Consider the following 27,758-nt stretch of genomic DNA (forward strand, 5'->3'; position numbering starts at 1 on the left):
TTCATTGAAAATTATTTTCCTTTACATTTGTTAGAGTTGATAGAGTCTCATCACAATTGTGTCTTGTTTTGGCTATAACCACTGGCATAGTTCTAACACTTTGATTCCTTGATGTCTTTTTGGTTTTTGCCGTTCTTGCCTTTGCTTTCGATTTCATCCAGTTTTTCTTTCTCAGGTTTGGTCACGCTGTCGTAGGAGGGCAGTGAGGCAGTGGAGGGCGTGTCCTCCTTCTTCTCCTGGTTGGTCCCTCCATTCTCTAGCTTGCCACTGCTTAAAAGGCGCTTGCAAATGAAGCCTCTGCGTACAAGGTGGGCTCGGTAAGCACGCTGGATGACCGAAGCAGACATGTGCTCCTGCTTGCGCCGCAACGTGGTGGTGATGGGCTCGAAAGATATCTTAGAGGGATTGGCTGCAATAAAGCGCTCCTCCATCTGCTGCCGCATCATGTCCAGGTCACCACTGTCGCCCAGAACACGCTTGGTAAAGGCAAACAGGATGTCCAGGCAGTGAATTCGGTCTCCACTCACCATGGGCAGGTCCATGGCAATGAGTTCTATTGTGTTGGGCTTAGGCACCCGTAGGGGGTGCTCGAGAGTGTCAGCAAAGTCACTGAGCTTCGCAAACGTGATAAACTGCGAAGCTGTAGGATCAAACTTCTCCCAGATCTCATAGAAGGACTCAAAGTCATCTTCGCACAGCGGATCAGCACTCTCTTCTGTCGCCACACTAAAGTTTTCCAGGATAATAGCGATGTACATATTTACCACGATCAGGAAAGACACAATGATGTACATGACAAAGAAGAAAATGCCCACGGAAGGATTGCCACAGTTACCCTTTACCGAGGTACCTGGGTTCTCCTTATCAGGATTACAGTCTGGAGCGTAGTTGAGGATGGGAGCCAATAGGCCGTCCCACCCTGCTGAGGTGGTGATCATAAACAGAATGATCATGCTGTTTCCAAAAGTCTCAAAATTGTACATGTCATCAATTCCAGCTTCCCGTTTGACATAGGCAAAGTTAGACATGCCGAAGATGGAGAAGATGAACATGACCAGGAAGAGCAGTAAGCCGATGTTGAACAGAGCTGGCAGTGACATCATCAAGGCAAACAGTAAAGTCCGGATGCCTTTGGCACCTTTAATCAGACGCAGGATACGACCAATTCGAGCCAAGCGAATAACCCTGAACAGTGTTGGTGACACAAAGTACTTCTCAATCAAGTCTGCCAGGAACATACCTATTGTAAGACACAAATGGGAAAAACAAAAATGAGCAGAGGAAATAGGATTATACAATCATATACAGACCTTACAAAAAGGAGAAGGACTTACCAACTATCGAAAGAATGACCACAACACAGTCAAAGATATTCCAACCATTGGTGAAATAGTAATGACGCAGGGCAAAGAGCTTGAGGACGAATTCAGTGGTGAAGACCACGATGAAGATGAAGTTCACCCAGTACAGTATATTTTCTGTCTCCTGTGACTGATCATCTGTTTCCACCATCATGGTCACCATGTTCAGACAAATGAGGATCATGATAGAGATGTCAAAGACTTGCTGCGTCACAAAGTCAAACACAATTCCCTGGATCTTGTTCTGAAGGACAAATAGTTAACAAGATGTGAGACTCGAGATTAGTTCCAAGACATACAGTACCTTTACTGTTTTGTGTGCAGCTGTGCATGGGTGTATATTACCTGAGGTCTAGGTATGGGTTTTTGTGGTTTCTTTGAACCAAGTTTCTTCATTGCATTGTAGTATTTCTTCTGTTCTTCTGTCATAAAAATGTCCTGACCTCCAAAGTATAGGAACAGACAATCTTTGGTTACAATCAATTTATTGTTTGAAAGAATGAAAGAATATTCGAATCATAAAGAAATCAATGACAAAAGAGAGGAGCCTTATCTTTTTCTTTTGCTGGTTGAAATTGTCGATGATGACACCAATAAACAGGTTGAGAGTGAAAAACGAGCCAAAAATAATGAAGATGACAAAGTAAAGGTACATATAGATGTTGTCCTCATACACGGGCTGTTCTTCCAACTGAAATCATACAACAAATGAAAGAGTTGGGTTTGAATTCTACAAAGGTCATCAAAAAACAGATACCGAAATTCTTATTCATACCTTTCGTGAATCAACAGCTGCATACATAATGTCCATCCAACCTTTGAAAGTAGCCTATGATTAAAAAAAATACAAATCCATTAAACATGCATTAGCATTTCCCCACAGCTCCAGGGTCCTCGGTTTGATCCTGAGCTCATTTTAATGCCCAGGACAATGTTTCTTATGTTCTTCCTGTGTTTGAAAGGTTTCTACTGGGTTCTCCGTTTTCCTTCTACCTCCCAAAAACAGACCAGTAGGTGGATTGGCCCTGCTAAATTGCCCCTAGGTGTGAATGTGTGTGCATGGTTCCCCAAGATGGACTGGAGTCCCAGCCTGGGCGTATCCGCACTTGACACCCAGTGTTCCTGGGATAGCCTCTGGATCCTCCAAGACCCTGACCAGGATAAAGCACTCACCGAAGATGAATGAATGTCCACACAGCACAATGAACAATACAGAAGCTGAATTATCCATGCATGAAGAGACATATTCTTAGAGTGCAGCCAGTCCTAACCAAACCCTGTCACATTACCACAAACATAAAGACAAAGAAAGGAATATACTGGAAATATTGATTGCTAGCATGAGTGTCATGGACAAAGAAGCTCACCACTTGGAGCAGAGCCAGATAGCCAGCACCCACGTTGTCAAAATTGATCTTTACATTCTTCCAGCGCACTTCAGTGTAGTTTGAGTAGATGAGGTCAAAGCACTGCGTCTTGTTGTTCACCACCTCTGGTTTAAAGTATTCCTCAGAAGTTTCATTGAAGCAGTAGTAATACTTCCCCGCAAACAGATTGACGCCCATGATACTGAAAATCAGCCAAAAGATGAGGCAAACCAGCAACACATTCATAATGGAAGGGATGGCACCCACCAAGGCGTTGACTACAACCTAGAGCAAGAATGGAAGAGACAATGCAGTGCTGCGTGAGGACCCAGAAACTGTACACACATATACACTACCAGTCAAAAGTTTGGAGACACGTGACTGAAATGTTTCTCATGATCTTAAAAATCTTTTAATCTGAAGGTGTATAATTAAATGTTTGAAATCGGTGTTGTAGACAAAAATATAATTGTGCCAACATGTTCATTTCTTTCATTGGAAAAATAACATTTTATTTACAAAAAAATATATTTTTTAATGGATGACTTGGAGGGAAATATTCCGAAAAGCAGCCGATAAGTGTCCAGCGTAGGTGGCAACTCTTTTAATACTGTTTAAAAAGCATCTCAGGGATTTCCTCAAGAAATTGGTTGAGGAAATGCCAAGAATACATTTCTAGAAATTCTAGGCAAAAAGGGCGTCTACTTTGAAGATTTAATAATATTAAATTATTTTGATTAATTTAGGATTTTATATCACAATATAATTCCCATAGTTCCATTTGTGTTACTCAAGAGTTTTGATGACTTTATTATTATTCTAAAATGTGGAGAAAAATAAAGAATGATTGTGTCTAAACTTTTGACTGGTAGTGGATATACTCATCACAATTACTACCAGCTATGAAAAAACATATATAATGCAGCATTATATTTTTAAGGTATCACAGAATAAATACTGTGGTAGGAGTGTACTCAAAGCAAAAGGCCATATAAGATTTATTTGAACCCTTTCATGCATAATGTCCACAGTCATTTTGAGACAGGGTTTGTGTTAATTTTTCTCTCTAATTTGGTCACCTGCTAATTCCCTCCCACCAGCTAGCTCTCCCCTCTGTCATACAAACGCTACTAAACCGGGAAGGTGAAGGCTAACTCATGATTCCTCCGAGACACATGAAGTCAGCGACCCGCAACTTTTCAAACTGCTGCTCTTACTGCATCACAGGGCGGCGTAACACACTAGGAGGAAAGCGCTATCCGCCCTCTTCCTCATACATGAGCTCACAGATGCCTATGATTGGCTAATGTCGCTGTGATTGACAAGGGAGAATGTAATGCCATCCCTCCCACCCAGAAAGCATGGCTAATTCTGCTTTCTTGGACTCTCAGCTACTGATGGCTTTGGTCTCATTGGGATTTGAAATATAAGGCAGTTTTGAGGGAAATCACCTGAAACCATTACTGTAATATACTACAAATCATTATGCTGATTTTTGTTGTTCTCAAGACTTGTAATTCTCAGTGCATGTGTCTTTATATACAAAATCAAAAATTAAAAATTATAACACAAATTATGAATATTTTTATTGTAATTATTGTTTCAAATAGAAAATGGATATATATAAATTTATATATATATATATATATATATATATATATATATATATATATATATACATTTTCTATACATTTGGTCATCAACATGATAAATATTTTAGAATGAAATCATTCTAAAATAAAATCTATAACCAGAATGTTTGCTTAATTTTTGTTTATATCCATTTATTGTTTAATAAAGGTGCTATTTAGGACAAGTAAAATTCTTGTGACATACATGTGACATATGTTTTAAAATAATTTACGCATGAAAGGGTTTCCACAAATTTATTCTTTGGGGGGAAAAGAGAACTACTGTATGGCACTACATGCAGTTTTTAATCATGAACTCTGAATCATATGAAACCCCCACTTTCCCTGGGCTTTCCCCAATCCCCTTCCACCCTCAGCCCTGTTTAGTATCTCATCCACCAGTGATTAGCGAGGAGCGGAGTGTGCTGTGGACACTCGCACGCCGTGTAAGGCTGGCTGAGCCGCAGCTCTGGGGCAGGCAGCTGAGCATGCATGTTTTTCACAGATTCCACAGTGGAGCCATATTCCCTCCTTACACTCCTTATTTAATACTGTGGAATAATAAAATTCTCCTAGCAAATATATGGGGCATGGTCTCTCCATTTGCTGTTACAAGGACTGATAATTAGGAAAATTTAAGGGGGGAAAAAATGCTTCTCTTGACCTTCCCCTTGATCAAATCAGTGTAACATTTCTTCAGCCCTTATACAGCACTATAGTATACATAATCCTTATACATCATAAGATGATACATGATCACTACAAAAACAAATTCTTTGTATGATTAGTTTAAATAAATTCAAATATTGGATAAAAGGCGACCCCATTTAAAGTTGTTTGTCAGGAGAATCAATGTTGCCTTTGAATTTAGCACACATTTAAATGTCACATAGACATTGCAATTTTTCATGACATTCAACACAGATATAAAAGCGAGGGAAAATGGCTTTCAAAAGTGCATAATGTGCATTGGCAATTGAACTGGACATGCATGTTACATGGCATCATTGTGCAAACTCAAACACTGTTAAAATCAATAAATAAATGAATCAGGAGAGGCACCAGCACAGAGAGATTTACATACGTGTATAATCACAAGAGTGAACGTAGATCGTATCGGAGTAGATGGACATGAATGATCTGTGCTTAATCTGGGCTAGCTTTAAGATTAACCACAACCCAGATCAAACATTCCAAATTCCTTCATAAATATTTAATCATTAATGTATTTCTGTTTAAATTATGCTGATAAAGTAAACAATTTTAAAACGTCTAATTTCTCACCTCTCTGCACTGCTGTCTCCTTATCAAGTCATTTATTCATTTTTAACTCAAACTTTTTTGTTCAGTTAAAACAAAATAGCATTTCATTTAATGAACAAAAAAATAATACTGTATAAATGTATAGATATGCATTTAATTATCTTTCTTTCTATTACTACATAATAGCACTTTAGCTATTTCGACCCAATCAAAACTGGATTATCATAGGGACAACGCAGTTTTACAAAGTTTTAGAAACAAGGCCAGTAGTCATAATATTAGATTACAATACATGAAGGAAATAAACCAGGAAGACAAACAAAAATAATAAGCATAAAAACATTGCAAATAAAAACTAATTTGGAAAGATTGTTCCGTAATAGATAAAAGAATAAACAGCAGCAGAGGCCTGTGAAATCCGTGCATAATTATCTTTATTGTATAATCTGGTCTGTCATTTTTGGGTCATTTGATCATTCTGTAGAGAGGACACAAGTTTTGCCCAGAGTGAAATGGGTGTATTTTTAGCCACAGTGATAGTGATAATTGGCTGTAAGTTATATACATCTCTCTGCTCTAGTGGATCCAGTCTCCCAGTTTCAGCGTTTCTAACAGGAATCATCGTGCCATGTCCTAAGAGTGCCATGCTGTGAATAAAACCACTTACTGCCAGCAGGCTGCCTGGTCAATTTCCTAAGCTTCTGTTTTGACTCAAAAAGGTAGTCAATTTCCATAAAAATTATCCGAACACTCTCAAATTTATAATCAGCACTTATCTTAAGGCATAAGTCATACTGTTCATTTTCCACCCTATGTACAAACTGTTCGGTTAACTTCAAATGATCAAAACAACCACGTTTGAGTACCTCTGAACCCAAGGCTTCAGAGAACTTTATTTTACATTCCCACAGTCCACAGAAGCTTAGCAAATATCCTCCTCTCACACCCACACTGCTGTGTGTGTGAGGCTCTCTTATTTTCAGTCCTATGAGCAGATCCTGGACAAGCAAAAGAGAGGTGAGGCGCGACTCCAGCAGGTTGGACAGGGTGAGATGGACAGGACAGGATGAGGGAATGAGGAAGGAAGGAAGGAAGGAAGGAAGGGAGGGAGGGAGGGGGCGAGGGAGGGGGGGGGCAGGTGCGGGGGGTGGGCGGATAGGGGATAGGGGATTGGGAAGAGGGTGAGAGGTTAGAAAGGCAACAGAAGCTCAAGGCAACCAGTCCAGGGGTAAGAGAGGAGGGACTGAAAGCGACAACAACCAGGCACCACCGTTCACAACCACCAAAGCAGGGATGACTGCTGAGAAGACTCAGCTTAACACCTACTCTTACTAAAGACTAGTTGCAGGAGATAATTGAGAGCCATGCTAATTCCTTGCACTTGGATTGTGCTATGGTGCGATAGGAGTGACGACCCCATCGTGTAAAGGAGTCTTTCGCTCTGAAGTGGCTCTGTGAGGTATTGTATGGGGCAGGCGGAGGTGAGAGTTCAGTGATCCAGTGGATCTGTGCTGCTGGTTGTTCTCTGATAGATGCAGAAGGAGTCAGTAAGAGAAGGGGAATGATGGAGGGATGGGGGCTCTCCATTAAAAGCATAGGTTGAGAAAATCAGGCCAAAGGAGCAGCCAATTGATCGAAGCTGGTCTCAGTTTACAATAAATAACCGTTGCTTTTTATTTATTTTTTTAATCCAAAAATCAAATTTTCTTTTTTTTACAAAACATTCATCATATTAGAATTTGTGATGACGCAGCTTTGAGAAGCCTTTGTTTTATCAGAATGTTATAAAATCTTAATTATCTGTTAGGTCTTATACCACAGCATTGTTGGATTCTTGATTCTGATTGGTCAGAAGGTGTTGATCAATTTTCTATAATAGCCTGGCAGCTTTATATTTATGCCCTTGTTCTATTACCTTGTCGTTTTAGTTGTAACAACTCACACAGGGACTTGTATGGTGGATGCTCCACAAAAACTCATTTAAAAAAACATGTATAATTGTTGATATGGTATGATGTATATTTTTAGAAGGAGTCTTCAGTGTCAGCACTTCATAACAGCCGGAACTAAAACTGTCTGACACGAAATTCTTCAGGACATTTCTCAGCAACATTTTTTTTTTTTTCGTCTTATAAACGTCAAAAGAGAGAAAAGGCTGGTAAAAAGCAGGAACGGCAGTTTATGGCTGTTATACTGTAAATAATAACAGGCCCTAACTTGTTTTGCAGAAAATTCACAACATTAAACATAACGATAAATGGATACAAAGTGAGATGTGTAGCTCTTATTAAATAAGAAATTGTTAGCGATAGCAAACTGCTGTGGTATAAGAGGAATAAAACTCTTCGGAACGTCCTGTTATAGGAAAATAATGAACATCTGGGTTGTGGCAGTAATAACGCTTCACATCACACCACACGGTCATTGTTTACTTTCCTAAAACAGCACACTCATGTTGTATTCCTTACTTAGAGAATTAACTAGGAATAAGCTGAACACAAGAGGATTCCACTAAAATCAGGGAACGCTTGTGTTCTAAAGAATATCCCAGCTGCATCATAACTCAAACATTGACATATCTGGTAAAGAATGCATGAAATCGCAATATATATGAAAAAAGTGATTTATTTTCATTGGTTACTTTCTTTTCTTTCTTTTTTTTTGATCCCCCTGGTATGACTTTGGCGTTGTTGTTGCTGTTTTCGTTTGCTGTTTTTTTGTTGGTTTTTTTTAATCAGCTCTAGCATGCTGTAACTGTTGAATGGGCATGCAGGATCAGCTCTATAGCTTTTCTTACCCTCATCCCTTCAAAACGGGACAATGCTCTGAGTGGTCTCAGGGCCCTGAGTGTCCTGAGTGATTTAATGGGCCCTAGATCGGAGTAGCCCAGCGCATTAGCTATAAGGCTGACTATAGACACCTACACAGAAACAGAGAAGCAAAAAAGGATCCAGACTGTTAGATGGGCAAAGCTGTCTATAGACGAGATGGTCCTAGAGCTGCTTGAATGTAGCTTTACACACATATATAGACGTACTTGGATGGGTATATACATATATAATAATGTCTTTATACATGTATATATCCTTGAAATAGTGAGAGAGAGAGAGAAAGAGTTTCATGTTTAGGGTTATAAGAGGCAGCAGTCACGCCCCTGGATTTTGATCTCAGTTAGTTTTAGGAGGTCGATGAATCTTGCGAGCTTCTTTTTTTCACCTGTGAAGAAACTGATGGTTGAAGAGAGAAAGTGACAGAGAGAGACATAAGACTCAAATAAATGAAGAGGAAAGGCAGAGACACCACGCTGATTAAGGGGGCCTTGGGAAGGGAGTTTCGGCACAAAGGAGACAATGAAGTAAAATATGAAAACCCCAACAGATTACAAGAACCTTACCCTTGCCCTTCTAACATTGTGTCTCCTTGTCGCTCTCGGCTGTGGCATAAAATCCCAAACAATTTAAGACAGACATACTAATGGCACCTAAGAGAAAGAATACAGGTAAACATGTACATGTTTAACATGTATGTCAGGTTTGCAGTCACATCGATCTCACATAGAGTTTACAGAGACTCAAAAATACCACACAGATACACTATAACATAAAGGGAAGGGGCAGATTAGGGGAGATCACCTTACTAGACGACATTGAAAGGACAAGATCATACTCCAGAAACCAAAGCCCTGTGTGTGTTGATGTGCCATCCAAGATGAAGCACACGCACACACAGTCAAGTGTGGTAATGTCGTTGTTCTAGTACACGTAATTATTGCACACTGGTCATCTAAGTGAAAAATTATATCTTAATTATGATGGATATTTACTCTATACAGTGTAAAAATGGTTACATAAAAGACCAAGGCTAGTAGAGAAACACCAATATGCATGGATAGGCACTACCCGTATAAACGGGGCTCGAGTTTCTGTGTAAAGGAATACGAACAATTTCTGAGCACCTCCAATAAACCACTGACAGAGACTTGGTAAATAAAATAAAATAAAATAAAAAAAACACAGCAAAAAGGACACAACACTCAAACTGACCAATTTACAGAGGGGGTTCTAACAAAGGTGAAAGCTTTATCCTGAATGTACCACTGTAGACCATTGGCAAGATTACTAGAGTTAGCTCCTAACACACCTATATCTGTCTTTATCGCTTGCTATACTGTATGTGTTACAGTATATTGTCTGTGGCTCTGGGAGTGGATTAGCTTTCGGATATCTCTGAAGTAGATCCAGTTTAAGGCTCATGATCTGATCTGTGCAGTGGCTCACCAAACTCAGTCCTGCTTTGTACATTCTTGTGTTTTCCCTGACTCTAATACACTCCATGACCTGTATCATATGAGTTACCACAAGGAAATTGGGTAAAACCAGTGTGAGTTGCATGAGGTCTCCAAGACTGGAACTCAGTTCCAGTCTTTCTTAACTTAACAACAGAAACATTAAAATGGCTACACAACCATTCTGTCTTACTGCAAGTCCACACGCTCTTTGTAAGTCCAGAAGCCCCCTCAGAGGCCTAGCAATAGTCCATAAAGCTTTCACCTTCATCTAAAGGTTGGATCTTTGCAGGTAATTGTCACCTTTAGCTTGAGCCAATGGAAGGCCCGTGTATGGTGGGCCAGGCGAGCTGGCACCAGTGCTCCTCATGTGCCAACGCTCTCGCTCTGCAAGGCAAGGTCAATGAGATGTGTGGCTGTGGCCAAATGAAGACAGGAAACTGAAGCAAAAAGGAACATAAAAAGAAGCAAATGACATTCCAATGTAATCCAAACCAAATTCCAATGACTCATGAGCCATAAAACCGAGTCTTATATTAAAAGAAAACTCCACCCTGAAACATTAATTTTGTTTATATTGAAATATTTGTGATGTGCTTAGAAAGTCTGGTGCTATTTTGTTGGGTGATGCTGTATTTTCATTATTCCTGTGAGATGTTAGAAGTTCTGTCCCATTCTGGGGTCATTACTAGCACAGTTACAACGGCGTTCAATCGGGATAAAAATTTCAGCACGCTCAAACATAAGGGAAAATGGTCAGGTTTCAATGTTCATTCCTAAAGACCTTCTTTTCTCACTCATAATTGTTCAGGCAATGTCATTAATGAGAAATCCAGTGTCGAAGTAGTGGAGACAACAAACGCAGGACTCAAAGTTCCAGAATGCAACACAGCTATACGACACACTTGTTACGGCAGAGAATCTGCTCGGCTAGTTAGTGATCTACAAGATGACAAGCACAATGGCACTGATGGCAGTATTTGCATAAAAGTTGAAGTACTGGTACCTGATCTGTTTCAGCAGTGTGAACAAATGAGGATGCGAGAGAGCTGGACAGACTAAAGGACTAAAGCGCTGCCGCATCTCTCTCTTTATATAGAGATGAAGGCAGAATAAATCCCACTGCACCACTATCAGCAGGTAGTCAAACAGCATTGTTCACATTATAGAAAACTGTTCACCAAAGTGAAAATAGACCAACGTGTCCATTAAAAAGTTTATACTAATAAAAAAAAACAACTCAGTAATTCCTTACAAAATAAATCCTGGAGATGAATATGCATGTAGTTCAGGATGGATTTTTCCTTTAAGTAGGTTTAATAATCATATGAATTCACTATGATGATCCATGATTCAGTCAATTTGTTATGGATAAGTGAAGCAAAGAGTCTGATCTGCTGTAATAATCTGATTGTAATCAGGTAAGATATTTCTAACATGTTTCCTTAGCATTCATATTACAAATAAAACTGAAAAGCAGAAATGTGAGCAAATAAAGACAATAGCATGATCAGAAGGATAATCAAAGGAATAAGGAATGAGGCATATCTGATTGAGAGGAAAAGAAGGATTGATGCAGGTAAAAGCATGCTGGATGTGATGGTGGTCTTTTGTTGGAGCTTCTCTGAGCTGGGCTGTGTACAAACACAGTACAGTCAAGCAAAGGAATAGATGGAACACAAAGCAAAACCAAGGCAGAGCGGTGGCTAATGTTAAGACTTCACTTGCCATCTACCACACATCCCCAACATCACCACCTCAGATATTGTCATGGGACAAGAAGTTGTGGGGACATGTGATGGATAGGCCTGTTTATCCAGCCAGGGAAATTCCTCTGACATACCCCACACAGTCTCATCGGCCATTATTGAAGTTATAGAAGGAGGACTGATGGGGTTAGAGCACCAAAAATTGAAATGTTTCTTTATTCTACCTACAAGTCACTAGCTCACTAGCTTTCTGAAGCTACAATTGTTTTGTTTTTTTCTAGTTGTATCTTTAGTTTGATTAAATTAAATTTCTCAATAAAAGAAACAAAAGGACCTAGCCTTACTCTGGACACTTAGCATTTCTTTATAAGAACTGATGTGTTAAGGTAAATGATTGTCCATGTTATAGTAATGGCTCAAGTGTAACTCTATCTGCCACACCAGCTCTCCAAGCAGCCTGGCACAGTCTAAGTCTGGAAGAAAGTGTTGGGAGTGATGGGTTCTTCTGAAAGGCGGATAGATCAGGAACATGGTCAGAACACGCATTCACACAAACTACACACACAATATATATACATAAACAATATACGGTCATCATAATACGTCTACACAAAGGAGAGAAGCACACACAAGTACTCTAATACACTCATACAAGAACACGCTGTGTCCCTTACTGTGAAGTTGTCCTCCAAGTGCTTTAGATATTAGTATATAAAAGGGTAGGAGTGCAATGTGGCCATTGGTGAGAGGGCAAAACATACATGCTAATGAGGTTCGAAGAGGATTTTCCAACAAACCAAGCTAACAGCACTACAAAACAAACTGGCTCTACATAACAAAAAACTGGACTAACTTATCCTGATCAGTGTTGCCAAATTACAAACTTTGTTGCTAATGTAAGAGCTAGATATATGAAAAGATTTTCTTGTTGGTGCTGACGGATTTGTTATGTAAAGGATTTATCCTGTATTTGGGTAATGGAATATATTGTATTTCTAAAAGGACTTTTATTTTGATGGGAAAGTACTGTTTTGAGTTCAGTGTGAACAGGGCAGTGAGGAAGAAATTGAAAAAAAGCAAAGAAATAAAAGATGGAGGAAAGTATTAAAGAAGACCACGTCAAAGCGTCTTCAGATTTTATTTGGGAAATTAGCCCCATAACACCCACACACAACTATTACACTAGATTTGGCAACTTTCTAACCCCCTTAAGCGACTTGATTTAAAGAAAAAAAAGGGGAAAAAAACAAGAGCCAAACAAAAAACACATCTAGTGACTTTTGAGCAGATGTTAGTGACTGCCTTGCATGTGTCTTTTGAGCATGGATTAGCTAGTTTCCCTGAAAAGAGTTGGCAACACTGATTCTAGTGAGTAGTGTGATAGATTTCAGTCCAGTTCCACAAGCTTTAGAGTAGTGGCTGTCAAACTGTCAATCGCGATCTACTGGTCGATCGGCGAGCCATTTTTAGTATCTCACAACCATCCGTGTACTGTCAATGATCACAACACATTTAAAAAAAAGAAAACAAAAGAAATAGATGCAATGGTAAAATATTTGCTGATTGGCTAGATTTCAATATCGATACATCTTTAATTTAATCAGTGGTGTACAATTGTATGGGCAGGGAGTAGCCAAAGAAAAACATTCATTCTGGCCAATTACAGTTATGAATCCTGTACCAGTAGATGAACTGTTTTACTGTTAAAGTAAAACAGCATTACTCTTGGTGGGCTTTTTGATTCTTTTTTGAATTTGAATTTTCACTTCCAAAGTGATCTTGTGCTCGAAAAGGTTGATTTCAACTTTGCTAGCATGCAGGCTTAGTGGATTAGGCTAGCTAAATAACCCGAGACTACACTGCAACAATACATTTCTTATAAATACACCTAGCTTCTTAAAAGAAATCACTGGACTATCTACTTTTCATATTTGCTATTTCTCTCGGTTTCTGTCGCTCTATCTTGTTTAACAAGCATCTGCTAAATGAATAAATGTAAATAAATGTACTTATAGGCTTCACATTTACAAATAATGGGATGTAGAATTGGCAAAATCCAGCCAAAAGGTTGGACAAACTAGTTAGCTAGTTAGTTACAGTTACAGATCTCCTCAACCACCACCAGTGTGTAGCATCCACCTGGATGAAGCGACGGCAGCCATAGTGCACCAGAAGGCCCACCACACACTAGCTATTAGTGGAAAGGAGAGAGTGATGTAGCCAATTCAGAGGTGGAGATTATTAGGTGGCCATGATAGAGGAGGGTCAATGGGGGAATTTCACCAGGACACCAGGGTTATACCCCTACTCTTTACGAGAAGTATCCTGGGACTTTTCATGACCACAGAGAGTCAGGACCTCGGTTTGACGTCTCATCCAAAAGACGGTGATGTTTTTACAGTATAATGTCCCCGTCATTATACTGGGGCATTAGGACCCACACAAACCACAGAGTTAGCACCCCCTACTGGCCTCACTACTACCACTTCTAGCAGCAACCTTCATTTTCCCCAGGAGGTCTCCCATCCAGGTACTGGCCAAGACAGCCCAGTATTTAGTTATATATGAATACAGTTTTGATTGTCCTAAAGACACTTTGGTAAAGGCTAATGACTCAGATTTGTTTCTAAGACAACTGTACATAGTGAGGTTTATCAGGAAAACTTTTTACTGAATTCAAAAATAGTCCAATAGTCCAAAAATTTTGCAATTGCAGAAATGAACACAAAAGCAAACAAACTCTGCAATATTCGGAGAGGTTGCAATTTTTCAAAATTACCGCAGTTTTTCCGAAGATTCGGGCCAATATACATCATGTGACGTCATCACAATGCGCATTCAGCCAAAACCCTCTGATTCACGTGCGTCAAATATGAATACAGCTTAAAGGGCTCATTTACAAACAAACATCACTGCGAAAGACCGTGCAAAAACAATTTCATGCAATTGAAATTTGCCAAGTTGTCTTCCACAAGAAAAACACTAAAATCAAAAAGTTGCATGGCAAAAAAAGCAGCAAAATGAAGCATTTTTGAGGACAATCACAAAAAATAAACTCCTGTTTGGCCTGATAGTTATAAAATAGAATAAAATAGTTTTGATTTGTTTAACAATTTTCTTGGTCACTGCACAATTCCATGTTAAGTCATAGTATTAATGTCTGCCCTTCTATCCATCCATTTTCTATGAGCAGATGTGTGTACCTTTCAATACATGTTTAATATTTTGCTATAAGGTAAACTCATGCATCTAAATGGCAGTTTTTAAAGCCTGAAAATTATACATTTGATGAAGTAAACTTTGATACACATATGTTACCGATGTAAAAAATAAAAATAGTAAATAAGTGGCTAACATAATAATTACCATGGCCACGGACATATAATAGGAGTGTAATGCAATGGCAGTATCTGTATCTGTATCTGTTTAGTGCTTCAAATATCCATATCTGTATTTTTATTTGTACTGATACCCAAAGTGGATGTGGCCTAAACATTACCACTATGAATGGAAACATTGTTAAACAATACTCAGAGGTAGAAATACCAGCGCTGTGAACATGTTGTAAATAAAGACCATAAATACAACGTGCAGCGCGCTCTTTATTTTCCCCACGAGATTCATATCTGAGTATTTGTTTCCACCAGACTTGATGCACATCTTTAGTCTCACCAGATGCTTTGTGAGCCTTCCTTGGCAAGCTTTTTCTTTAAAAAAAAATATATCATATCTGTTTGGAATACATAATCTGTTCAATCTGAATAATGTATTCAAATTTGGTTACATCCCTAGCACATACAGTACAGAGATTTATTTCATAAACCAAAAAGACACTCTGTACAGTTGCTAAATTTAGAATGAAAAGGATTTTGTTTTATCTCTGCATAATATTAATAGTGACACTTGGAGGGTCCTTCACAGTGAGGGTCAAAGAGGAGATCAATCAAGAGACATAATCATTAAACACTGCATTAGACAATACATAGGCACAAATGCGGTTTTCAGAATAAGGAACATTTGAGGGTTTAGCAATGCTTGAATATCGTATCAATAATCGTTGTTATTGATTGGCTATGTTAATTATGCCTGTGTCGGTTTCTATTCCTCACACACATGGCTTCACAGTGTATTCTTTATCCTTTATATATTTAAATCTGCACAGAAAGGAATGGGATTGCACAGGAATATACAATTCTTTGCTAGCCACAGGATTTCTGAGCCTTTTAGCAGAGAATTGCTTTAAAATATTCAAGCATCACAGTAGCAAACATTTTCATGGTTATGCATGGGTGATGAGCCTGCCATAGAGACGTCTATAGATAAAACATGTTCCCAGCTCAAGGCTAAGTGCAATAACTCATGAGAAAGTAACTGATATGCTCTTACTACACGTCACCTCTGCATACCATTACACTCTGTAACACTTTATATTCAGGACATCATTTCAGGAAATGGCCCAACACAGTCACACCTTGCTGAAAAAGAAAAAAAAATCCCTGGAGATTATTTCTATCTGCATGGCAACAGCAGACACGGAGCCGACATTCAGGAGAAACTCCTGAGCTAGAATGCTTTTCATTTTGGCTGTCAGCTCAAAGACAACACAGCACTATTTTCTGCTATTTTAAGCTTCTGTGAATGTGACAGGCCATGATGTTGGCGTTTTTATGAACATGCAGAGCTGATACGTTATGAAACATAAGACTATTTTCACACTAGGTGTTTTTTTTTTTCTTCATATCAGCACAAAAGAAGCTTTTTATAAGCAACGCTCTAACCAGTCCTAGATTGTATTAACTAACTAACTAGCCTGGCTTTTTCTCTAGATTAGATTTATTATTATGAATAATAAAGATGAAATAAAGGTTGATTTAACTTTGTTGAGGAGAAGGTTGTTTCCCTTCACTTTAGCTTAGGGTAGGTAGAAAAGACATTGCGAATAAGTAAATGTACCAAAAACAGTCACGCTGTTATCAACTACTGTCAATTTAACATGTCATAAATGTCCTTATAAGCTCATTAACAAGACTAATAGTTGTTGTTTTTTTTGTCCTCCATTTTGGTTTTTCTCACTTGGCCCTCAACTTGTGACCCACTTGGTTAGAAGTTAAAAAAAACGTGCTTGTCACTTTGTGCTTTTCTAACAAGTTAACTTGTTGGAACTGGAAGTGCTGTAACAAAAAACAAAACAAAACACAGAGACAGCAAAGCTTTTTTAAAAAAAATCCTTCCCAAAGAATTATATAATATTATTCTGGCAATTCGGGAAAATTAATCAAATATCAAAGCAGCCTTAAAAAGCTACAAATGAACTACAGCCCAATCTTTGTTACTGGTAAAATCGTGCTAATGACATTATATTCAACTCTTTTTAGCAAATTAAATGATGTCCCACTTCCGAATAGGATTTCATCAATAATAAAGTATATCGTCTGCATGGAACAGCTTGCATATTTAACTAGCTTACACTTGACAAGGTGTGTATGTGTGAGGCCATCATACAATAACTCTCACAAATGAACACAGAGGAAATATAGCAGCACACGTACATCCACGATGAAGAAGTCCAGCCAGCACCAGGCGTTGGTGAAATACTTCACAAAACCGTAGGCCACCCATTTCAGCAGCATCTCCAGGATGAAGATGTAGGTGAACACCCGGTCGGCGTACTCCAAGATGATCCGGATAGTCTTCCTCTGCTCGATGTAGACATCTTCAAAAGCCTACATGAAGAGCACAAGACAGAACTCACATCCTGAAAAGTGTTTTATTCATCTTACATAAAATTTGCCAAGGATCATTAATTGAAAAACAGCACATCATACTTTTTATCTGTTCTTAGTTACATTTAATGTTGTGGAATATCCATGAAACCATGAATGTTAGTTCTCCATTATCACTTACGTAAGACTGAGCAGTAACGTCAGAAAACTTTAGACTCCTTCCAAAAATGTTAAATATACATCCCCACAAGGTAAACTGCACCATATCAATGGCTACACACGCTGATCAATTAGCATTAAGAAATCTGACAGCACTGTGGTAAAAATTCAACAACGATATGGCTGAAAGAGTCCAGTCTATAAGGATGGGGAAGATTTGGTTCACTGCTGTGGAACGTTAAACTGTTAAAATGCTAACACATTACTTGTAAAACTAATTATCAAAGCAGTTTTGTGAGCAAAAATGCAGGATTAGCAACTGTGCTGTAATTCTTTTAAACAAAAGCAACGTCAGCTTCCAAAATGCTCTTGAGTAAGACCTGGCTTCTGAATTGCATTCGTTTCTAATTTGGGCTTCATTACTGGTGCACAGGGGAAGAGCCTTGCTAGGAACAGAAATAGAACCCCTGTTAGATGAATGGTACAGTCCATTAATCACAGGGCAGAGAAGTGTGTGTTTCAGGCTCCATTGCACTGCAGCAAGTGAGTGAACTTCATTTCATGTTAGTGTCTGCATAATTACACTATTTTACACAGGGACTAAGACTAAATAAATGTGGAGCTGGGAATGCTGTGGTTGTAGAGGTGTGTGTCTATTTTCAAGCTGGATGCTCAGTGTCTCTGCATTTGAACTCACCAAAGCTCCACTACTCAGAAGAATCATGAAGATGATGAGCGTTTCAAACCAGTTGTGCTCCACAATGAGATAGCAGGTCTTGCGGAGGTACCACCAGCTCTTCCCCCAGCCCTCAGTGATAGACACGTCACAGCACTTGTAGCGCGCAACGCAAGCTGCAAATCACAACAATTTCCTTAACCACACAAGAACCAAAAAATATTTATAGGCAAAAAACAACAAGCAAAGCATTTAGTAGGATGTTATTGCTTAAAAAAAAAGAGAGAGAGAGAATTAAATTTAAATAAAAAAAATTAATGGACTACATTCTCAGAACAAAGGATACTAAACGGTATCACCTATGGGAACACCTTTTGTACCCTTAGTATATACAGTATAATTTACCTAGAAAGGTGCACGTAGTGTCAATTCATCTCAATTTACTATCAAAAAAGCTTTAGTTGTGCTGTCTGTTTTGTCTCTGTACCAATGTTATTGTGGAGAGGTCTGAATTGTTTGCCCAAAAGGGGGCTTACACCCCTTCCATTTCCCATCACCCTGCTCACCAGCAGCTAAACACATACTCTACACACAGAAACACAACAGTGTCCTGACTAATTTTACAAAAGACTTGCAACAATAAAATAATTCATTTGTTTTTACTGATTGAAAATATCTGATAAATCGATTTCCTTTGCACTGTGGAATGGAATGCCAGTATACTGTGTTAAAGCTTTAAAAATTAATTACAGTCATATTACCTTAAATCTTTTTAAAGGGACACTATATATACATTTCCAAGCAAAAGAGACTATACATCAATAATAATAATAATAATAATAATAATAATAATAATAAGGGTTCTACAAGGAAAGGTAAAGGTAGCACCATTTTTTCTGAGAATATAGTGTTAGATGCTGTATTTGACAAATCTCATAACTCTGTATTTCTAACTGCCAACTAATAGAAACCCAAACAAAATGCCCCCTCAGCTTGAAATTTCTACTCATTGATTACTTTAAATGAGTTTATAGCCACATTTAGTTTAAATCAATCAACACAGACACATTAGATGGTTAAATCTATAACAGTGACCGTACAGTTAGCTGTTTTGTGAAAATAAATGCATCATAAATTTGTGATGACTACAGGTAGCTGGCTAGGTAGTTGCTAGCAAAACACACATTTTCCCACTTTGTAGCCTGAAAATTCTTGTTTGTGTATCTTGAATTCCGAGCCTTCCCAATTCCGAGTTAAGTCAAATGCAGCATATGTGCAAATTATCTGTATAGTGGTCTGGGAAAACCGATCTGATGTTGCTCTGGCAAAAATCTGCTGAGTCATGCCATTTTGTTTTTGTCAAAATGTTGGTAAAATATGACTAATGTAATGCCACAGCTCAGTTTAAATGCCATACCAGTAATAAATTTGTTCTAATCTTTATCATTCAAAAACAATATTCTCTGAAAATACATCAAAGAACAATTAATTTTTTTATTGTGATGTTTGATATTAATATTGTAAAACTTAAGGTCTTGTGCACATGAAAAGAAATGTTATAGCAAAGATGCCTTCAAAAATAATTAAATTAAATGTTTCTACATTTAAAAAAATACTATCAAGTCTATAGAGTAAACAGTAATCAATGAAAAAGTCAATATATTATGTCACAACCCTTTGCTTTAAATAAATGAGTAGTCTCATGTACAATTTGTGCAGTTTTATAAGGAAATTAGCTGTAAGTTTTATTGAGCATCTTATAGAACCAGCCACAGTTCTTCTGGAGACTTTGACTGTCGCACTTGCATCTTATTTTTACAGTAAAACCCAGCAGCCTTCATTGTGTTTTTTGGGGGGGGGTTTTGTCTGAAAAGTGGTAATATGCTGCTTTCTTTACTGACATGTGACCATTTTTCTGCAAAAAGACATTTGCACAGCACTGTGTATATTTTCTGTAGCTGGATGTTAGAATATTAATACAATATTGTCTTGTCTTTGATTCTTGTACTTCATTTTTATGACATCTGAAACATTTTGCTTGCAAAATTGATGAAGCACTCTAGTCTGAAATGTCTCAGAATTCCTAAATTTTTAAGTGCTATTTTATAGTCCTTCATTCACTGTTCTAGCAATGTAAATGCTTTAAAAAGTACTTATTTCTTTTGATATATTTTTACATTTATTAGCTACTAAACTGACATATCTAATAAACTAACAATGCTATATATTCAATTTTACATACATATCCCCTATATAAATGAGTAAGTGAGTGTGTTTATGTATGTTTAAGTGATACCTTCAGTCCAGCATGGCTCTGGGTCAACATACTCCTCCACTGCCTCCACCACCACAGCTTCCTCGACCTCTGGCTTAATGTCTATAGTACTGCCTTCTGACGAGCTGCTGTCATCCAGCTAACAGACGCAAACAGCTTTAGGTCATACTTTAATGATACACTTTAATAATCACACACCAACAGTGTAACTATTTTACTAACATACATTCATTGTCACGTTTATCCAAGTGTTAAGTGTTTAACATGGTGGTGTAAAGATTGTTTAAAATTGCATCTTTTCTTGATGTATATTTGACATAGAGAATAATCATGTTCTGTATACTGTAAACTATTTCAATCTCAATCAATCTTCAGGAAACTGACATTCAGTAGCAAGATATTGATAAATATATCTTCTTAGAGTCCTGAATATTTATTTTGATGGTAAATCAATATGCAGTATGTTCCATTTTAGTCAGTACCTTTAGGTCACACCAAAATTGTAATATTTATTATGCAAATGCAGTTATTTCTATGCTAATTTGCATTTCTCCGTAGAATGTAGGTTATTAGATTTCATTGTATCAATGGTACTTTAGTTAAAAAACCAATATATATATATATATATTATCTTTTTAATTATTTTAAAATAATTTTTTTTATTTTGAACTAGGCACAGATTTCAGTTCATTGTAGTAACAACAACAATAACAACACTGTTGTTGATATTATTGTTGTTACTGTTATTATTGCCTCAGTTTTGACCCAATTTATATCATTTTGGTTTTCTCTTAATTTAGTTACCATCTCGCTCCTCAACATTTAATCATAGTATGCCTGGTCTTAAACGACTCACCCCGTCTTTGCTGCCTTCAGCCTCTGATTCGCTGCTGAAGTCCTCCGTGTTCAGGTTTTCAAAGTCGGACTCCCCTGCCGCGATGGGCACACACACGGTCAGATTGGGGTTGTGGATGAAGGACATGTGGTCCTCGTCGATCATGTACTTGCCCACACTGCTGCCGATGCCACTGGTGGTGCCGTTGGCATCTTTCTGGTAGTCCAACTCGCGGTTGATGTCCGTGTGGTTAGCGATGCAGTTCAGTTTCTTGTCGTACAGCTCGTCCAGAGGCTTGGCCTCATCCACCATCTTCCTCCGGGCACGCACTAACTGACGAATTTTGGCCTTTACCCAGGCTATGCCAAACTTTATACGGTTAACAGAGATCTGCAGGTTGTTCATCTCTCCATCATCGTCCGAGGCTGCCAGGTTGTCTGCACTGAATGAGCTCAGCAGCAAGGCAAGGAACAGATTCAGCACCTGAAGAGTGACACAGGACACAATTACAACCCTGATACCATATTCTGCATTTAGTAACTATACAACAATGTGTTCTACAAAACACTGCACATTTTATCATGAAGAAAAGCTTAGCAGTTTAATTGGAAGCTTTTCAAATAAATTAATGTTACAGTGTAGCAGGTCATTCATCTAAATCTGAACTCTTACCACTAAGTTTCCAATGACCATGACCATCATAAACACGGTGAGACACATGGTCTGGCCCGCAACCTCCATGCAGTCCCACATGGTCTCGATCCATTCTCCACACAGCACACGGAACACGATTAGGAAGGAGTGGAAGAAGTCGTTCATGTGCCAACGGGGCAGCTCGCAGTCTACATGGATCTTACACACGCAGTCCCTGTAGCTCTTCCCAAACAGTTGCATGCCCACCACGGCAAAGATGAAGACAATGATGGCCAGGACCAGAGTCAGGTTCCCCAGAGCGCCCACTGAGTTTCCAATGATCTTTATCAGCATGTTCAAAGTGGGCCATGACTTAGCCAGCTTAAACACTCGCAGCTGAGGGTTGCACAGGAAACAGCAAATAAGAATGAAGAGAAGAATGAAATTCAAGAATGAAAAGCTTGGGGAATTGTTTTAAAGCAAAATATTCATCATTTTGCTTTCAGATGAGGCTGAAAGCAAATGAGGCTTTCAGAGTTACAGAAGTTAATGAATTGTGGTCAGGCCTTTTACATGCCTAACACACAGTATAGAGTGATGGGTGAGTGTTTACCAATCTAAATGATCTGAGCACAGACAGGCCCTCCACATTAGCCAGTCCAAGCTCCATCAAACTCAGGCTCACGATAAAGCCATCAAAGATGTTCCAGCCCTCCTGGAAGTAGTAGTATGGGTCCATTGCAACTAGTTTAGCCACCATTTCTGCTGTGAAGATTCCAGTGAATACCTGGAAAATAAACAACTTCCTAAAAAACATGGATGGCTCCAAACTAGCACCAATTTTATAGTGTAATATTAGCTTAATCATTATTTTTAGAATAAAACTGAGGGTTTGAAAAAGGAAATGATTATAATAGCTTAATAACAATGTTGTCAATAAAATAAATTCACACAATATATTCAAACTGATGATTATAACTGTGATTTGAAGTGCTGTATAATTTGATATTAAGCCATTCATTAAATCAAGGCTTATATGGAACAAAGCCAGAATAAAGGCCCACTTATTCTATATTTTGATCGAAACCTCTGGAGCGTTAGAAAGGTACTGTTGCAATCTTAAATGTTATTTTCAGAAGGTGTTACATAATATACAATTATTTATATATATATATATATATATATATATATATATATATATATATATATATATATATATATATACTCAGAAAAAAAAAGAAACGTCCCTTTTTCAGGAGACTGAATTTTAAAGATAATTTTGTAAAATCCAAATAAGTTTTACAGATCTTTATTGGAAAGGGTTTAAACGATGTTTTTCATGCTTGTTCAGTGAAGCATAAACAATTATTGCACATGCACCTGTGGAACAGTCCTTAAAACACTAGCAGTTTACAGGCGGCAGGAGATTAAGGTCACAGTTACAATAACTTAGGACACTAAAGAGACCTTTCTACTGATTCTGAAAAACACCAGAAGAAAGATGTCTAGGGTTCCTGCTCACCTGCGTGAACATGCCACAGGCCTGCTGCAGGGAGGCATTAGGACTGCAGATGTGGCCAGAGCAATAAACTGCAATGTCTGTAATGTAAGACACCTAAGACAGTGCTACAGGAAGGACATCTGATCGTCCTTGCAGTGGAAAATTACATGTAACCATGTGTACCCCAAGACGTGATCGAGAACTTGCAAATGCCTTGGTGGAAGAGTGGAGTAACATCTCACAGCAAGAACTGACCAATCTGGTGCAGTCCATGAGGATAAGATGCACTGTAGTACTTAAAGCAGCTGGAGGCCACCAGATACTGACTGTTACTTTTAATATTGACCCCACCTTTGTTCAGGGACTCATTATTCCATTTCTGTTCCTCAAATGTCTGTGAAACTCGTTCAGTTTATGTCTCAGTTGTTGAATGTTTTTATGTTTATACAAATATTTACACATGTTAAGAAATTTGCTGGAAATAAATCAGTTGAATCTGAGAGAAACGTTTATTTTTTTGCTGAGTATATATATATATATATATATATATGTGTGTGTGTGTGTGTGTGTTATGTACCAGCAGATTAAAAAAAAAAGATGTGTAATTTCTGTGAGGACACCTTCTTTTTTTTTGCATTTTTGGAAGGAGTCTCCATTGTCAGTGCTTTGTAACAGTCAGAGGTAAACTTGTAACTTTAAGTTTTCAGGCAAGGGAAAGTCATCAGGCCGGAGGGATTTGCGATTTATCTGTAACATGACAAGTTGCTTATTAAATTGTCAAAGAGGAGGAAAAAGAAAGGCTGGTGAGGGAACGACTGTTTATATACAGTACAGCATAAGTGGCTTGTTTTGCAGCATTTGTAATTATGTAATTAAACATAACTATAAACAGATAAAAGATATGACCTTGTTCTATATTTAATAAAAAATTGGAAGTATTGGCAATTTTGGGGTGGTATCACATCGCCCCATCATTGATTATTTTCCTATAACTGCATGCCCTGTCTTTACTTAACAAGTTGGTGAGCTGGAGTCAGTGCAGTTTAGCTGTTCATACAGGATCAATGTTCCCATTCAAGTTTATATCATAACAATTTTTTGTTGTATAAAGTAAGTGCTCTGCTTTAATTGGTAGAAATCCAAAAGCCTTGCATCTTGCTTTCGAGTAAACATTTGCTATTAGACAATGTGATTCTGTCTAATCCTCAGCATCCTCATCTCAGTCAAAGCATCCTGCTATTTTATTTGAATGAACAATAAAACACGCACTTTCACTTATCACGACTTCTTTGATGGACAGCTAAGATGCTCCTACTATTCTGAAAGACTACGTAAGCTTGGCGCTTTCAGTCAGCTCTCAGTAGCAGTCCTAATGAGGTATAACGAGCCCTTAAGTCATGCACATCCCAGACGTTTTACTCAGCGCATATTAGCAAAGAGGGTGCCGCGAAGTAATCAGAGGACACTGTGGCATCAGTAATAAATCTTCCTGCCCTAGCAGGCTGCAGGAGGCTGGAGCTTGGCCAAGATGCATGAGTCACACTTCCTCTGGCCTGGAACAACCTGATCCCATGCATCAGAAACTTCCAAACAGCTGTGCACAAGCAGCAAGTGAAACCTAATATTAAGCTACTAGCTTGAGAGAAGCTAATATTCGAATAATCATCAACATCAATCTACACTCTCGTAAGATCATCAGACATCAACTAAACTGCCCTCGGCTCATGTCAGATGGTTTAAAAATGTGTGGCAGCTACTCAATTGGGATGTTTGCCAAACTGACACTGTGTAAAGGTCGAAAGGTCATGTAACATATAGGCAGGTTGAGTCTTTGATCTATAAGTCATTTTATTCAGTTAGATTGAATCAGGAACCTGCGCTGATTTTAATATTAGGTACCATTTTAGAGTTGCTCATCGATCAGGCAACATGAAATATTAATGCAGGCCTCATCCCACTGCCTCAGACTATAGCAATGTCTCTCAATCAGAGTACGGGCAGGGAGGAGAGGATGTGTGTGTGTATGAGAGAGAGAGAGAGAGAGAGAGAGAGAGAGAGAGAGAGAGAGAGAGAGATACAGAAACATGGTGATGTAGCCATTATCACAATGAAATTGATTATTTTCCCATAACATCACACCTCAAAATGTTTTCTTCCTCATCTACCACATCAATATCCCAGTAATTACATTTTTTATTAGAGGTCAACACATTATGCCTTTATTCACTAATAGGTTTATTCAATCCTACGGAACATTGAAATATGTTCATTCCAGTTATTATGTATTATTCACAGCTATAAACTGTTATTTCCTCACCAGTTACTTACAAACCTACTAACCATTACAAAGCGTTGACACTGGAGACTTCTTCCATAAATAAACATCTTACGCCTTACAGAAACCTCCACCATATACTGCATATAATTAGAACTATCATATTACTTTGTTAAATAACAACACAGTTTTAATGCATTTATTATAAATCATAGATTATATGGCAGGTCTGCCATCCTAGTCCCTGCAAATTAGTCATTACTACAGAAACAATAACTGCATTAATATAAACATGTCCAATTAGAGATTAGAGATTAGAAAATTCAGCAGTACTGTGGTATAATAACTTTGACGACCACCCTTTCCATTTGTAACCGCGTCTTGTATTATTAGATGTAGTGTTCAGCCTCTTGAAGCCTTGTTCACTGTCAGACTGTTTGGCCAAACTTTGCCCATTCTTCTTTACATATTTGTTATGCTAAATGCCACTTACTGCCTCCAGCAGATCTGTTCTGGATACGGTAAAGACCATGACAAAGCTTCTTTTCGAAATATTTTCTGTTGATTTTGTTTGTTAATGTTTTACTGCATTAACTTTTTTCTTCTTCTTTATATTCTCTTTAGCTTTTTTTTCACCCAGAAATCATGGGGGATGCAAACATTTGCCCTTTCACATTAGTCTCACTATAGTTACTAAATAATATGCTTCACGATGAATGAAGAACAGTAAAAGCTGGATTTATGATTCTCACCAGGTTGCCCACAGTCAACACGTGATCAAATTGGTCCGTCGTCGGGTAATGCTCCATGGCCATGAACAGAGTGTTGAGAACGATGCATATGGTGATAGCCAAGTCTACAAAGGGGTCCATCACGATCAGGTTAACAATCTCCTTGATCTTCAGCCATATGGGGCAGCATTCCCAGATAAGGTAAGTGTTGGCAAACTTGTACCAGCATGGTGGACAGTTTCTCTGCGATTCCTCCAGTTCTTTAAACCAAAAAGATGAGATATAAAAATCAGATTCTTCATCATTCTGTGGTTTCTTTTTTTCATGTATTATTTTTTTAAGTGACCCTACATTTTATTAAACTTATTTCAAGTGATTATATCAGGTAGAAGGTTATATATTATCATCAGGAAGAAGAAAAAAAAACCACTGGACAGGTCATGTCCACTACACGTCCACAAGAGACAAACTACAAATGACATGAGTGACTTCTCACTTGCAAGTGTAAATGTAGTGTAAGAGAACAAATTAAGAAAGACTACCCTCTACTAATGTATTGGTGACACTCATGACGCTGTTCGCTCGCTCTTTGTGCCCAAAAGAAGCATTGAGTTGGTCCATAGAAACCATTAAAGAGCCTGAGAGTTTCTTCTTGATCTCAGTGTCAGTGGTTGGCTGTCAAGAGGAAAAAACATTGAGGTTAAATTGAAAGCATTCAGAAACCACAGTCTGAAGTGCATCACAGGAGCAGAGGAAAGAGGTTGTCATTATCAGAAAAGTCAGTCAAAAAATACAGTTAAGAGCAAAAACATGCAGGCTTCAACAGGGAAGAAAAGGAGAGCTAAAGATATTTGATTTTGCTTTTACAGAGATTCTTCACAATGACGCACAGCCTTGTCTGGAAGCTGCACTCGAAGCCTGTTAAATCACCAGTTAATTAAATCAGTCCACTAAAGCACAATTTAGCTTTACTCTCTCCCCATCTGTGAAGGCTGCGTGTTATTGCACTATCCAGGATGCTGGAGAGGCAGCGGTTAGCGTGCATCAGCATGCACTCAGAGTCATAAGAGTCAAAGAGGGAAAAAAAATTATAGACACCATAATCCATCAGTCCGTTTTCATGCTGCATTTACAGTAGGTACACAAGGGCTCTCAGAGATTCGTAAGAACGGCAAACTACCATGCTAGCTACAGTCAGGAGCGGTAGAAGACAACTGTCCATTCAAAGTGGGTTTCAAAATCAATGATATATAGAAAAGAAAAGATAAAGAAACAAAAGAGAAACTGAAATTATGGAAAGAGAACGAAGCTCTTGTTTTTGTCCCCAGTTTCAA

The 27,758-nt window shown here is 38.2% G+C and overlaps 1 protein-coding gene across 2 annotated transcripts in view; it reads right to left on the minus strand.

The window, feature by feature from the left end:
• Window positions 1-27,758, minus strand: part of scn8aa (sodium channel, voltage gated, type VIII, alpha subunit a) — a 63,583-nt gene continuing 35,825 nt past the window's right edge. The window contains exons 13-27 of one of the 2 annotated variants that reach the window (XM_053642879.1): window positions 26,967-27,099; window positions 26,446-26,684; window positions 22,531-22,704; window positions 21,957-22,313; window positions 21,306-21,767; window positions 20,471-20,588; window positions 18,196-18,350; window positions 17,166-17,339; window positions 8,420-8,542; window positions 2,729-3,013; window positions 2,137-2,190; window positions 1,915-2,052; window positions 1,707-1,811; window positions 1,335-1,605; window positions 1-1,240 (exon numbers count right to left, since the gene is read on the minus strand). In XM_053642879.1, the coding sequence (XP_053498854.1) occupies window positions 93-1,240; window positions 1,335-1,605; window positions 1,707-1,811; window positions 1,915-2,052; window positions 2,137-2,190; window positions 2,729-3,013; window positions 8,420-8,542; window positions 17,166-17,339; window positions 18,196-18,350; window positions 20,471-20,588; window positions 21,306-21,767; window positions 21,957-22,313; window positions 22,531-22,704; window positions 26,446-26,684; window positions 26,967-27,099 (3,936 nt within the window). In that variant the 3' untranslated portion in view covers window positions 1-92. The remainder of the gene's footprint in view (window positions 1,241-1,334; window positions 1,606-1,706; window positions 1,812-1,914; window positions 2,053-2,136; window positions 2,191-2,728; window positions 3,014-8,419; window positions 8,543-17,165; window positions 17,340-18,195; window positions 18,351-20,470; window positions 20,589-21,305; window positions 21,768-21,956; window positions 22,314-22,530; window positions 22,705-26,445; window positions 26,685-26,966; window positions 27,100-27,758) is intronic. The other variant, XM_053642878.1, reaches the window with a different exon arrangement.

The sequence above is a fragment of the Ictalurus furcatus genome, chromosome 15 (assembly GCF_023375685.1).
Source record: "Ictalurus furcatus strain D&B chromosome 15, Billie_1.0, whole genome shotgun sequence".
Lineage (NCBI taxonomy): Eukaryota > Metazoa > Chordata > Actinopteri > Siluriformes > Ictaluridae > Ictalurus > Ictalurus furcatus.